At 39.0% G+C, this 14,436-nt stretch overlaps 1 protein-coding gene across 1 annotated transcript in view; it reads right to left on the bottom strand.

Annotated features, from left to right (window-relative positions):
- The window catches only part of LOC306865646 (roundabout homolog 2-like), a 76,469-nt gene that overhangs the window by 20,915 nt on the left and 41,118 nt on the right, over window positions 1–14,436 (bottom strand). Inside the window, exons 7-9 of the mRNA XM_079410375.1 lie at window positions 5,743–5,867; window positions 3,074–3,245; window positions 92–297 (exon numbers count right to left, since the gene is read on the bottom strand). Of these exons, the coding sequence (XP_079266501.1) occupies window positions 92–297; window positions 3,074–3,245; window positions 5,743–5,867 (503 nt within the window). The remainder of the gene's footprint in view (window positions 1–91; window positions 298–3,073; window positions 3,246–5,742; window positions 5,868–14,436) is intronic.

Genomic DNA, 14,436 nt, shown 5'->3' with positions numbered 1-14,436 from the left:
CCTGGGTATTAACATTTTACAAAATAAAAGCAATAGACGCTGAAAAACTGACCCTCGTGAGCACACTTAAACAATATCTTGACTGAAGTACCTGCAGTGCTGTGATTTGTAAAGTGCCGTTTTCCATTAAGCTAATTCGCTCGTCGTTGCCCAGGATTCTCTGGCCGTCGCGCTCCCATTGGATGCTCGGAAGAGGGTTGCCCATCACATGGCACTGCAATTGGGCCGTGGTGCCCGGAGCGAGTGTCTGGTTGGCTGGTCCTTGGCGGATGATGGGAGGGATCCGGTCGGATGGAGCTAAGGGTGAAGAGAATGAGAGAGGCGTGGGCCACAAGAACCAAATTTGCATGTAACACCACCAGATCATCCACCTCATTCAAATTATACACAAGAGATTGTTAAAAAAGGCACACTATGAATTATGCTAATTGATATTCTGAGAGTAACATGATGGTAAAATACAATATCATTATGAGATGCAATGACAAAACAAATACAATTGCCAAAAAAAAAGTATCAAATGTCCAGCAAAAGGTAAAAGTAAAGGGGGAAAACACTGAATTTAAGTGGCCATTTATTTCACACTCTTATAGCCTGCCAAACAGAAAAGATCAGTAATTCATCTGATTTGAAATAGATCAATGACACAGGCCTCTGGGTATAATCTGAGTCATTGTGCAGTTATAAACTCTTTTTGAAATTAATGTATAATGTTATTGCATAAAGGAACTGAGCCAAATGCATTTTAACACCTTTAGCAGGCCGTGTTGTGTTATAATAAAATTATTCTGTGCTTTTAAGCTTGCTGTACAACATTTATGGGTCAATAACTGGTAAAGATGGATGTACTCCAAAGCTGCATGGTATTAAATAAACAAAAGTTCCTCAAGAAGATTATGCAGTTTTTATGAAATCATCAGCGGTAGAGGTGCTCGGACTTGTTGTGAGTAGTATATATATCACTATACTAATATCGATCAAATAAATGCAGCCTTCTTTCAAAAACAGAGAAAAATCTTAATGAACCAAACGTATAAAAAAATGGCTTTAATTTTTTTTTTTTTTTGGGGGGTGGGGGTACTTTTGAAATACATTTAAAAAAAACAAAAAAAAAACATGGAATCATGTAAAGCTATAAAGGAACTGCAATTTATTTCAGATTATTTCCACTGTCTTCATTAAAGGTGCACTAAGCAATTTTTGAAAAATGCTTTTGACCGCAGTGTCGGACCATGTCCCAAAACACACTTGCAGCCAATCAGCAGTAAGGGGCCGTGTATTGTAATGACAGAGAGAAGAGAGCTCTCAATTTGAGTGTGCAGGACAGATATTAGCAGATTGACTATAAATAGAGAGAATTGGAAGATTAAAAAAAAAAGAAGAAAATATTGGAGGAACAAAACATTAAAAAGAAGGATTACGATCAGGCAAGAGGTAGGACCTGCGTAAATATCGGAGCAGCTTTCCAGCGGTGGAGAGAACTCAAGGAGTGCGAAGGGATCGAATCGGATGCCAAGGTTGCGTTGTTTCTTTTTGATAGGTGAGTAACGTTGATTTTGCATTGCTTCACACAACTTATCTGTGTTGCTTTTGTTTAAACATGCTTGTGTGTCATCTTCGCTTGTTTCCGCGATCGTCGTTATGCCAGGGTTGTGTACGTACATGTGGGGCGGAGATATCAAAATAGGGGCGAGGTCCTGTTGGGGTATGGGCGTGTTTGTTTTGGTGCTTTCAAATATCGAACATCGGTTGCACCTTTAATAAGCATATTTATGTGACCATGTTCATATACCTCTTATGTACGTTCTTACAACGTCGAATGGAAAAGATGGCATTTTACTGCACTTTTCCACACAGGTAGTTGTAAAATCTGTCCAAGTTGAAATGTATGCGGCAATATAGCTTATAAAATGCATGATAATACATATCAACACGGCACTCTAGAATAATTACAGTCACCCATGTTCTTCTACAATTTATTCTCCCCTTTCCTCTCATTCAGCTGCATCTCTTTCTATAGCCCAATGTGATGGCTTAATACGGCCGTGTTTCCATGAATAATGTATTATTTATTTGTCTAGAGCTGTAAAACCTACTTTCTATTGACCTAGGTGAGGAGAAAAGTCCATAGATAAATAATTGATAATTCGGTTACTTTAGCATTCTCATTTGAAAAAACAAGGACCTGGGAAAGGTAGCCTGCATCTCTGACATTTTCCCTCCACAGTGGTAAGAGAAAGAAAAGACCATAAGGTCAGAAAAAAGACGAAGGCTGTATCGCTCAAACAAAACCGAGTTGTGTTTCTACACGATGTGAAATTCATAGGCACGAGAACCATCCTTGTGTGCAGTGACCCTGCACATACATATGTCCTTCCATAGATCATTTCATCATGTATCCGGTAAGTACATTACAGCAAACATCAGTCAGATGATGCCAACATGCCAGGGACGTCGTCTTTAGAGGCAACAACAGGCATCAGGGGTTTCTGCGAAATGTGATTATATTTCATAAGCCTGATTTTTTAGCAAACCTACAGCAGACTGTGCAGATATTGGACTCTTGGCGAAGATTTTTCATGTGATGTGCCTAGACTCGGTTTGGTACATGTGCACAAACGTGGAGTACACATAAACAGTTTATCCTGTTACCGGGGAGCATGACGGAGGCGGCATATGTTCCTGGGGTTATTTGCATAGCTCGATTGTGCCCTGTCCTTTCTGATTACGTCTCCAGAGCTTCCTGCTGTTCTCTCATTTGCAGAAGCAGAAATTTTAATTTGGGGTGGCTTTGAAGACTTTTTAATTTATTTTGGTTTAGAGCAAAAAGGCTACGGTGGGGTGAAGCGGCAATTTGTTCAAACGCAAACAAAAATATTACTCAAATCTTTGTGATAAGGCTTCACACAAGCAATTCAATTACATGTACAGTTCTGGACCTTTAATGTAGTTAGATTGATATTAAAATATCAATACAAGCTGACCGCTGGTGTTTGATGGAGCTGGTGGGGGTGTATGAAAGGGCAAGTGTATGTGTGTGTGTGTCCAAAGGTAGTTTGAAGTATTTACTCACTGCTTTCCACCTCCAGCAGGGCTTTGGTCAAGATGCTACCTGCCACACTGATGGCCTGGCAGATGTAGTACCCAGAATCCTCGCTGTGCACATCTGTAATGGTCAGCTCTCCGCTTAACGACACAGAAAAACGGCCTGACTGTGAAGGTGGCTGACTGGGAAACAGCAGGACCTGTTCAAACCACACAAACACTGTTAAACGCTATTAAAAGACTAAATGATAAATCACATCTTAAGTTGATGCTTTTTTATCTAGCTCAGATAACTCAGAAATAGCTTAACTCACAAAAGACCATTATAAAACTTATTCATTTCTGTCCTTTTTCCAAAAAATAATCACAGTTCCACCTAAATCTAAAGTCATTTGAATAGCAGATGAATCAATCACCAGCTCACATCAGTAAAACTATATTAATGCATCACCTATAAACTAAAGGCTAGATTTGGACTATTATAATTAATACAGTACAGTTAATTGACATTAGTGTATATTAATAATATATATATTTTTAAATGTGTTAAAATGATCATCATTTAAAATATTATAAACCAATGTGCATTCACTTATCAAATAAACATTTTATTGCTGTTATCTTATAAAAACAATAGCTCATTATAGACTATGTGCAAACATGTTTTTACCATGTTCAACACCCTTAATCACAAAAAAATAATTTTAACATGTAATTTGCTGGTCGTGACCGATACAAATTACACATATATTAAAAAAGGATATGGGATAATCAGTCCACTGATATCATTTATGACTCATCGCTATCACTTAGATTTAAGTGCTTGGATGAAATGGCTGATTTGCATTTACATTAATAGAACATCACTGTGCATTCAATGTGATACTCGGGGATGAATTTAGTTGACCGCTGAGATTCACGGCTGAACAATAGCTGGGTTATCTCAGCTGGTGTTTTAGAGAGGGGGGTTAGGAAAAATGACAGATACACAAAAGACAAGGCCAAAGGATTTTAAGGAGTCTTCCTCCTTTAGCATGAGACTGCAACTCTGACAGCTGCCCTATTGTTCCTACTTGGCCGTGTGTGTGTCACTGTTTCATTTTTGGGGATAATCCAGTGACCCGCTCACCCCAGCCCTCTGGCTCTGACTGGACTCACTCTCATCCTCAGTTCTGTTCTATATCTACTGACCTCAAAGATCGGCCACACAGAAAAACAAAGAATGGATGAGAGATTAACCGGAGAAGAGTTCATGTCCCGACGTAGAGGGGATATTTGATCACCTCTGGCCTATGACACATTCTGCTCAACAAAAAGGAAGGATGAAGGCATCTAAGAAAGGATGGAGGGAGGGATATGGGGACTGGCTTCCTTCCTGCGAGTGCTTTAGAAGAACCAGAGGCTTATATCTTAATTTCTTCTGCTGTGCTTTATTAATAGAGACATGAGTGTGTTATCTAGCTGGGCCCAGGGACATGTTCTATCCTCCTCTGACCCAATGAGGAGACATGCATGTGAACAAGCTCCTGCAGAAATCCCAGAGTTCATTCTACCCCGGTGAATGGCCTGTCACCAGTATCCAAACTGGCTGCAAGCCACCCTCTCTCCATTTCTATCTCTTTGTCTCTTTGACTCTGAAAGTCCTTGGACAGTTTAAAAAAACAAAAAACCTGTGTAATTCTTGTTTCTTATAATCATGAAAGCCAAACATTAAATGCTCAGCTCATATTTAATTAAAAAACAATAATTATTTTTTAAATAATATTTGTACACTGATTAAAGTCATTAGTTATTATTATTAATAATAATATATTATTTATTCATATATATGAAACACATTATTTATGATTTACAGATTTCATAAACACACACACAACACCGATTTGAGTTTGAAGAGCCAGTTATGCATGATCAGCTGTCAAATGTATTGTGACATGTAATCATATGTTTGCTGTCATGTCAGGAAACATATGATTACAAGTGAAAATACATATGATTCAAAAACAGAAAGCCACACAATTTGTTTTCAGAGCAAAGGTGCTTCTAGAGAAACTCATCCTCCAGGTTAGTTCAGCTAGATAATGAAAAATAAATCCATCGGATTCCCAGCCTATATGGGCACTAGACTTGCCTTCCCACTCACAATCTTAGAAGTGTCACTCATAGATCCACAGTGTGCTAACATCTTGCATGATAATACATATCGAGTGACCTCAAAAAGAATTTGGTCACTCTGGCCACATTTTAAAAATGTATTAGCATTATATATTTTAAAAAAATGAAGCACGAAAATGTATTTTGCACTAAAACTTTGCATAACCAACTGGTGTCAAGATGATTGTTTTTCTTTATACTATCTACTATCTCTAATAATTTACTTTAAATAGTGTGCCTTAAGAGTCAAATTATTTTTGAGCCCATTGGTTGAGCCCAACAGTATGCTAGAATCAAAATTTTATATTTGAATTTCACACAGTTTTTGATGAATTCAGTAAGAAATGCAGTTTCATCTTTTAGTCTTCAAATCCTTTCAAAACTGTGCTTTGTTTTTTACTAATATACTCGGTCACTGCCTTAGAGTTGGACACTTTTTTTAAGCAAGCACAATGAAAGTACCCGCAACATACCTTGATGTGTTTTTTCACACTGACACTGTAAGGGTTCCCTGGCGTGCATCTGTGTGCCGTTGTCTCTTACCTGACTGCCTTCCTTCTGCCAGAACACAGCAGGAGGGGGATTTCCCTTCGTTCCACAAAGAAAGGTGACAGTACGGCCTTGGGCAGAGATCTGATCCCGTGGACGCACCACGATCTGAGGAGGAACTGAAGAGGAGAAAAGAAACTTATGAAGCTGCAGATCCACACACAACAAATCAAGGCCCCTACAGAGTCTATATGAGCTTCTGGAATGTTCTGCAATCTATATAACTCCTCCAAGGTGAGACTATCCTACGTTTACACAGTGGCAGTTTTTTTTAGTCTAAACTTGAGTCTCCCAAGGAGCAGAACCATGTGTGTTAGTACTGCTGGTGGCATGCAGTAAAGCTGTCATAGCTGATACTCTACATGGTACCACATTCTGGTACCAGTTCTGCACAAGAAGACAAGGTTAGTGTAGAGTGTCATTACCATGCAAACAGCACTCTGAGCTATGAAGTCTGTTTAAACAAAGTCAAAGGTCATACAGTAACCCTAGCTGAATATATGTAACAAAACCAACACGGACACTTTTACCCATAAACAGTTAGGATTTGCTCTGAAAATCACGACCAAACTAATCCACATCATATTTCAGGACTGTTTTGACATGAAGCAGGGCTTTTGAAAACTCAAGTAGGGTTATAACCAAATAGACATAATTACTGAAGGCAGAGGTTTCAGTGCTGGTCTTTCTGTGCAGAGAGAGGTGGATATAAAGAGCTTAATTATTATGGAAACCTTTTCTTCTCTGTGCCTGCAGAGATACTTTAAAGCACATGATAGCACATCTGATGCAGTGCTGAATAGCCCTTATCTTGTGGGGGATATGCAGGCATATTGAGAGCAAATATACATTTATATATAAGTAATCTGGCCTCTTTCCCCTAATGTACATTTTCTGTTCACTAATGAGTGTCTGGATATAAATGAGGACCTCTTAAACTCTCAAGAGCATCATTGGGTGGCCACTGGGTTCATCTCATCTATCTCTAAGCAGATCCATTCTTCCATCTCGTTCACTTTCTCTCTCTCAATCTGTTTGATGAGACCTTGTTGGCTTTCTTTCTGCTGCGGCTGCTTGGTTCTTGCCCTTAGTGTGAGTTTGATCAATGGATGTTCTTGATGGATGCTAATCTGCTGGTCTTATCTGCCCTGCGGCCATCTTTCCACCCAGCAACATTACGAGGCCTTGAACAGTTTCAACCCAGACCCAACACATTTTCTTTTATGTGAATTAAATCACTTAAATCCTGTAAAAATGTGTTAAAAAAATGATGCAATTTTTTTAAAATGTTGCTTGAGACTCGTGTTCAGTTTCGTTCTAAATATCTCTTTTCATACTCAAGAAATGTGCCTGAATGGGGTCAGATGAACTCAAAAAATTAGTTGAGCAAGTCGATTTTTGAGTTGTACTCAAAAATATGTAGTTTTGCATATTTTTACCACATATCTGCCATTTTTTGTGGATGGATGGATGGACGGACGGATGGGTGTGTGGGTGCATGGATGGATGGATGTTCAGTAAATTCCACATCCCATCATTTCAATTCTAACTCAACTTTCTGTCAGATGTGGCCAATTCACATCAAATTCTTTCTCATGAATTCTTTCTCATGAATTGAATGGGAGCCAGTTCTTCCATTCTGAATTGTGCCCAAGCCTGATAGGTCTTTTACAGGAACAAATTCCTATATTAGTAGAGGATGCTGCATCATAGACAGGGTTTGGAATTTTTGCATCGAGGGTGGAATATAAACTAAACTGATGATTGGCCTTCAGTTGTCAGAGTGCGGCTGGGCTGATGGGTATTGATTATTTCCGTGCTATTGCCCTTTATCAGGTGCCTGTGAATGTGCAACGCTGTCACCTTTAACCTTCACCAGCTAATTGATTTCTCATCCTCCTTCCCTCTCCTGTGCAATTTTTTTTGGTAGCGTTTCACACACGATTAGAGTGACGCGTCGGCTCTGACAACACGCATTTATACTCAGGAAGGTCTTTCTCCTTTAGCTCACCTTACATTTCCCACTAATTCATCAAGCCGACGGGCTGATAGCGTTTTCACCCTCCCTACTAATGTGCCTAACAAACTGCACTCTATTTGTCTCACGATCTACCACAATTACTCTTATTCCACCCCACCACTGGCTTAGTCTCTCCTTTTTCTATTTCCTTTAGTCTCTTTCATTACAAAAGTCAAAAACAATCCAAAAGATGCAATCTGCCTAAACGCAGCTGTCTCAGATCAATTTTTCTGATTGGCTCCCTGCTTGCCTGCCTGCCTGCTGGCTTTTTCTCGTAGACTCTGTCGTTGAGCGTAGGCTGCATCACAGCTTGGAGGCGACAAGCATGTTGAAACAGAACAAGGCCCAATAGGGAGTCTGGCCACAGGGGTCATTGAGGTCGCTGTCCAGAGGTCAAGCAGGAGCCATATCTCTGACCCTGGAGGTCAAATTTGAAACACATCCCCTGTCGCTATAATTTGGGACACTAGTCTAGAGAGACCTCAGAGCAAACTGGAGAGGTGATGATACCAATTTCCTATTCCCCCCGCATTTTTTACTGTATTTCTCACCTGGGCTGATGCAAGGACTGAAATATTGACTTAATGCTATGTATTACCCCAAATCTCATGAGTCTTCTCTCTGAATATACAAAAATGAATATACATGACTGTGAATATATATGGGGAAAATGAGATGTTACTGAAACACTCACTGTCTCAAGAGATTTCACTCTAAAAATATGTAGCAACAAGAAGTGAATGCGACTAACGGAATGTGCCTTGGGCTGTGATAAATAATTACCAGTTAAAACAACATTACAGAAACAGCATGGAGTTTTGAGAGAATGGAGGTGTCAGATGCATGCTAATGTGGTATGACAGGAAGAAGATTTAGGGAAAGGGTTTAAAATATACATAATACCTCTACCAGCACCAAACAGACCATGATTTTTGAAGACAAATCAAGTGGATGAGAATGCCAGTTCATAATGAAAAAATTATATAAATAAAAATAATACGTTTGCAAATTTATAATAATACTAATAAAATTGGTTGTTGTTAATATTATTGCCAGGGATAAAAATTCATAAAGTCAACTGTAACTTGCTAGTTATAGACATATCTATAGATATAAAGTTATATCTTAATACATCCATTAAGATATCAAAGTCTCTTCCTCAAAATATCAAAGATGATACAAACAATAACATAAAAAACTACTACTACTATAATAATAATAATAACTTTTCTATTTTTTTTATTAAATTATTATCAGGGATAAACTAGCTATGGAGCGAAAAACCCATAACTACTCAGCCATAAAATGAACTACAACTATTCCAAGTTATAGATAGAATGCCATCTGTTAAGATGTCTATAAGTCGTTCTGGACATCTCTTCCTTGAAGTATCACAGATGGTGTATTTGACGGAATAGCAGTAGACATAGCTGTGAAGGTGCCAGGCTGGCTGGCTGGCTAGTGACAGGTCAAAAGTGTCACTCGCTCACATAGGCTAAACAAAAGTGATGAAGCTAAAAATTATTCATGGAACTTTGTTTCCTCCCAAAACGGACCACAACATGAGCAAGGATCCAACACCTTCCTGCTCCCTCAGGGAGAGTTGGTGGTTAGTAAATACACAGCCACAAACTCGTATGCAGATTCACCGCCAACAAAACGTGTCTTCAAACATCGCGTCTATCCCCCAGAGGGACTCGCCATGACAGGCAGTTGTCAGCGTCGAACAGTGATGCGGACAGAAAGTGTGGAAGGGCTATGCTTCAGTGCTCAGCACCGCAATTAAAACCCCCTACATGCAATTAATTCAGTCTTTAGAGTGTAACCGATTAAACGCTTTACAGCATTGCAGGTTATCTACACCAATACAGGGCATATGTTTACAATGCCTAACTAAGCAGCCATCTCTGTCCAGCAATACCTGCCAAATTTATAAGCTGTATATTTACTGCATAATCAAAACGAGAGCGTCATCTGCATAAATGTGGTTTCCCAGAGAGCTTGTGCTGTTTTCAATACTCCCCCCATGAGGATACAGAGTTTGGAAAAGGACCTACTTTTTTTAGGACAGCTTAAAATGAGCACAGTTGGAGAAGCGCCTCAGTGCATCGGGATTAATCTGGTGTAAATCGCTGCTACATGGGTTTATTTCATATTTATTGTCTCAGCTCTTAGACATGCAAATGAAGTGGGCAGTTGAGGAAACATGCCGTGGATTATTTCACAACGCTGTGCGAATGATGAAACGAATCCGTCATCTTTAGTGGAAGGAAGACAGAATCTCTTCCTGTTTCTCCTTCGCACAAAGTCTGACTAATCTAACCCGGTGTGTATTAAACGTCTGGCTTTTCCACTGAATACAGAATGTTCTGACACTTATCTGGCTTAGAAGTCTAAAACTAAGTTCATTTTATAACTATGTTGCAAAACCCAAAATCTAGTTTTTCACTGTCTACATAGGCACCTACTTTAAGAATGTGTGAAAAACACAAGTTGATTTCAAGAGAGTCTAACATTAGCAAGTTACTAACAACTTGAGTCAATAATAAGCACACAGAAATTACACAGACACAAATATTAAGTATTGTACTTTCAATTAGATAATAATAGTTTTGTAGCTATGTTTTTCAGTACTGAATAAAATACACTTGAAAAGGCTAATTGCAATGTGTACCACTGTACACTACTGTTCAAAAGTTTACTTTTTTTTTTTTTTGAAGCAAGGACATATTAAAGATTGTTGCAAAATATATATATAAAAAAGATACATTTCTTGAGCAGCAAATCAGCATTTTAGAACGATCATTGAAGATTGGAGTAATGATGCTGAAAATTCTGCATTTCAAACCAAAAGAATAAATTGCATTTTAAAATATTTTAAATAGAAAACACCAACTTCAATTGTAACAATAGTTCACAGAATTGCTGTTTTTACTGTTTTTGCTCACAAAAAATGCAGCCTTGGTGATCATAAAAGACATGAGAGATGAACAAAAGATTTCTTAAAAACCTGCTTCCTACCCATGTGAAAGAACAAAATCATAATTAGATCGCTTTAATATCTCCATTGATTTCCCTATAGAGCAATGAAATTAAATGTAGATCATATTTGCATAATGTAGATATTTATGTAGATAAATGTAGATATTTGCATAAATCTCCAGCATTTTGGATTTTTAACATTTTAACATCTTCGTAAAACTGAAAATAACTGAGATTTGCCTTGAGCTGTTTATAACAAACATATGAGCAATAAAATCTTCCTTTAGGTAGTGTTTGCAACAGCTTTGACACTGGCTTCTATGCCTAAAAATGTTGCCTAGGTGGGCAGCTCACTAGGTTTTGGATGATATTCTTTAAAAAAACAAAAAATACTACAAAACAGTTTGAGTAGCTCTAAAAGTACATTTCCCAAACTTTCAATTAAATGTAACTCATCCAAGACGCAAATAACAAAAGAAAAAATAAAAGCACAAGTCGGGTTGTATGAAAACTACCACCCTGCAGGGAACGGTTTCGTTTTACCCATTAAAAAGAAGCAGTACGCGCTTGCATGCCTCTGAAAACATGTTCTTTCTTTCATTCTGCCTGTCTATCGGTCTGTCTGGCTAACACTGAAGTGCTCCGTCAGCATCAGATATAGTTGTTTCCACTTGTGAAAAAGCAGTGTTTTTCCTCGACAGAAATATCATATCTGGAAATTACTTCTCGGTCACAAGTACTCCTCATTGTGCCTTAAGTTAAATACAGTTCTCACTAGAAAAACAAAGCAAGTGGTACAAAATTCAATTTCTAAAAAAGCCAAAAGTGCAAGTATTTATTTTATGCTATTTATGAACACATTCAAGGGTAAAACGATTGTAGGCTTGGTGACTTCGCAAAGCTTCAAAGCCAAACCCAAGAGGTTTCTGCTGACAATACAGAGTTGTTCTAGCTAACTGAGTGGGCCACACTGCACAAAACCATCTTGGAAAAAAAATCAGTTCCAGATCCCTCAGATCTTCTAGAACTCACATCCACTGAGGCATTATAAGCACTGCAGCGGTAATGGTCAAGCTTTGGAGCAGAGGACCTCTCTTTCAGCGTATCTGTAATTTAATCACATTTTTCTCATAGTCTGGAGTGAAAGGACAGAGGTCACTCCTGCACAGCGCTAGATAATGACCTTTTGTAAGTTAAATCTCCTCAGTAAAGAACATCCAGAGCAGACAAAACCCAGTCACACTTCAAAAGCCTCTGAAGTTTCAAATATGTCGTTTTTGACAGTGAAAACCAATGTTACTGCTCTGCATATCTGAATTAATGAGCTGGACTAGAATAGAGACTCATTACTTATGTGTGTAGAAGGGATAGTTCAACCAAAAATAAGAATTCTGTCATTATCCCAAACCTGTATGACTTCCTTTGTTTTGCAAAAAATACAGAAGATGATATTTTTCTAATTTATCTGTGCTTTTTTTGTCCATACAAAATTAAGTATGGACAGTTTCTTTAAAATACCTTCTTTTGTGTTTTGCAGAAGAAAGACACATCATGACATGAGGGTGAATAAATGACAGTTTTCATTTTTGTGAACTGTCCCTTTAAGTGGGCAAAAAATGACAGGCAAATAGACCAGAGGTGAATGGCCAGCGCAGGATCTTAACCCTGTCGGAACCAATCACAGCCTCCAAATCATGTGAAGCACAACCACACGCATGCAGAGAAATGAAATGGAATGGTACTTACGAGATGGGCCCACTATAATGGAGGTGAGGATGGAGAGAGAGACAAAAAATGGATAAAAATGAGATGAGCGAACTGGAAAGTTGGATTTTGTATTTAGAACATGAATGAAAAAAAAAAGTCTGGGTGATTAATAAAACACAAGTGGGATGAAACAACAACGGGCAGCAGTGACAGGAAAAGGAGATGAGGAGGAAGTGATGAGAGAAACTCTAAATTATGTTTTGTTCATGTCATGTTGGAATTACCATAATTACACAATGACTCTGAGCAGTTGACATCATTGGACTAGCAAAAATATGTTTCAATGACAACACCCATAACACCAAAAATGATGCACATGCATTTTTGTGGTTCATATTATATGTGATACTTAAATACTTAGTTATACAATATATAAATCTAACACTTACTATAAATATTTAAATATATTAATATAATACTTTCTAAAATACTTTAGCTTATATATATACAATATCTCACAAAAGTGAGTACACCCTTCACATTTCGGCAACCATTTTAATGTATCTTCTCGAGGGACAATACTATAGAAACGAAACTTGGATATATTTTAGAGTAGTCAATGTGCAACTTGTATAGCAGTAAAGATTTACTGTACTCTGAAAATAACTCAACATACAGCCATTATTGTCATAAAAGCTGGCAACAAATGTGAGTACACCCTAAAAGTGATAACAGCTATATGTTGTTTAACCATGCAAAGCCACATGTCCTATTCATCATGTTCATGTTGTTGTCTGCTTGACAGGACCATACAAATGTGTGTATCTTGTATTAGAGCAGTTAAAATTTGGTGCTTTGAGTACAATTCTCTCATAATGACCACTGGATGTTCAACGTGGCACCTCCTGGCAAAGAATTGTTGAAATACATTAGAATTGTTGCTCTCCACAAATACCCCCTTTCCACCAGCAGGAACAAGGTGCTAGTGCAGAGCCAGTGCTATTGCCAGTTCTTAGTTGGTTCAACTGACGAGCCCTTTAAAAACCGGTTGCTTTTCCACAGGCTAGAGAGCCAATACAGAGCCAGGGCTTACGTCACTGAATATGTTTCATGTTTCGATTCACTAGCACAGCAGCGCCAAACACAACAGACTTGTTCGAGGTGCATCGGCGCCATGCAGACAGATCGATCCATTGGCACACAACACACAAAAGCACCGCGAGAGCGATCCAAAAGCATAAAGAGCCGTCAGCTTTTCAGTCGCTCCCGCAGCACCCCGATGCCTCGCACCGAACAGTCCGCGCAGCGCCGATCCATCCCGGACAAGCCTAAACAAACTATCAACAATGGCAGACATTGCTTTGCTATTGATGGCTTTGCGAACCTACATCGGCATCCAAACACGGCGAATCAAACGTGTTCGTGTTTAGCTGCTATTTCAAATATGGCGGTCAAAAGTTTCTGTCGTCTTGTTGGTCACGGTAACCCCGCCTCCAGCCCCTGACGCAAGTGGTTCTTCCTTCTAGCACTGGAACTGCCTTGGTGGAAAAGGGGTAAAAGATGGCCTAGGCTAGAAGAAGTTCGGTAACACCCTGAAACTGAGTTACAGTACAGTGGCCAGTGTCATACAGATGTTTTCCAAGATGGGTTCCACTCGGAACAGGCCTCGCAAGGGTTGATCAAAGAAGGTAGGTCCTTGTGCCGTGGGTCAGGTGCAGAAGCTGGCTAAAAAAAATGGCATATGAGTGCTGCCAGCATTGCTTTAGAGCAGTGGTTTTCAAACCAGTCCTGCGAGCACCCCCAACACTGCACATTTGTAGGTCTCTCATATCTGACACACCCATTTCGGGTCTTGCTGTCTCTAATAATGAGCTGATGAGTTGAATCAGGTTTGATAGATGAGGGAGACACAGCAAATGTGCAGTGTTGGGGGTGCTCACAGGACCGGTTTGAAAACCACTGCTTTAGAGGTTGCAGAA

Source organism: Barbus barbus, assembly GCF_936440315.1.
Source record: "Barbus barbus genome assembly, chromosome: 47".
NCBI lineage: Eukaryota > Metazoa > Chordata > Actinopteri > Cypriniformes > Cyprinidae > Barbus > Barbus barbus.
Note: the sequence above shows the minus strand (reverse complement) of the source record. Positions and strands in the feature narration are given on the sequence as shown.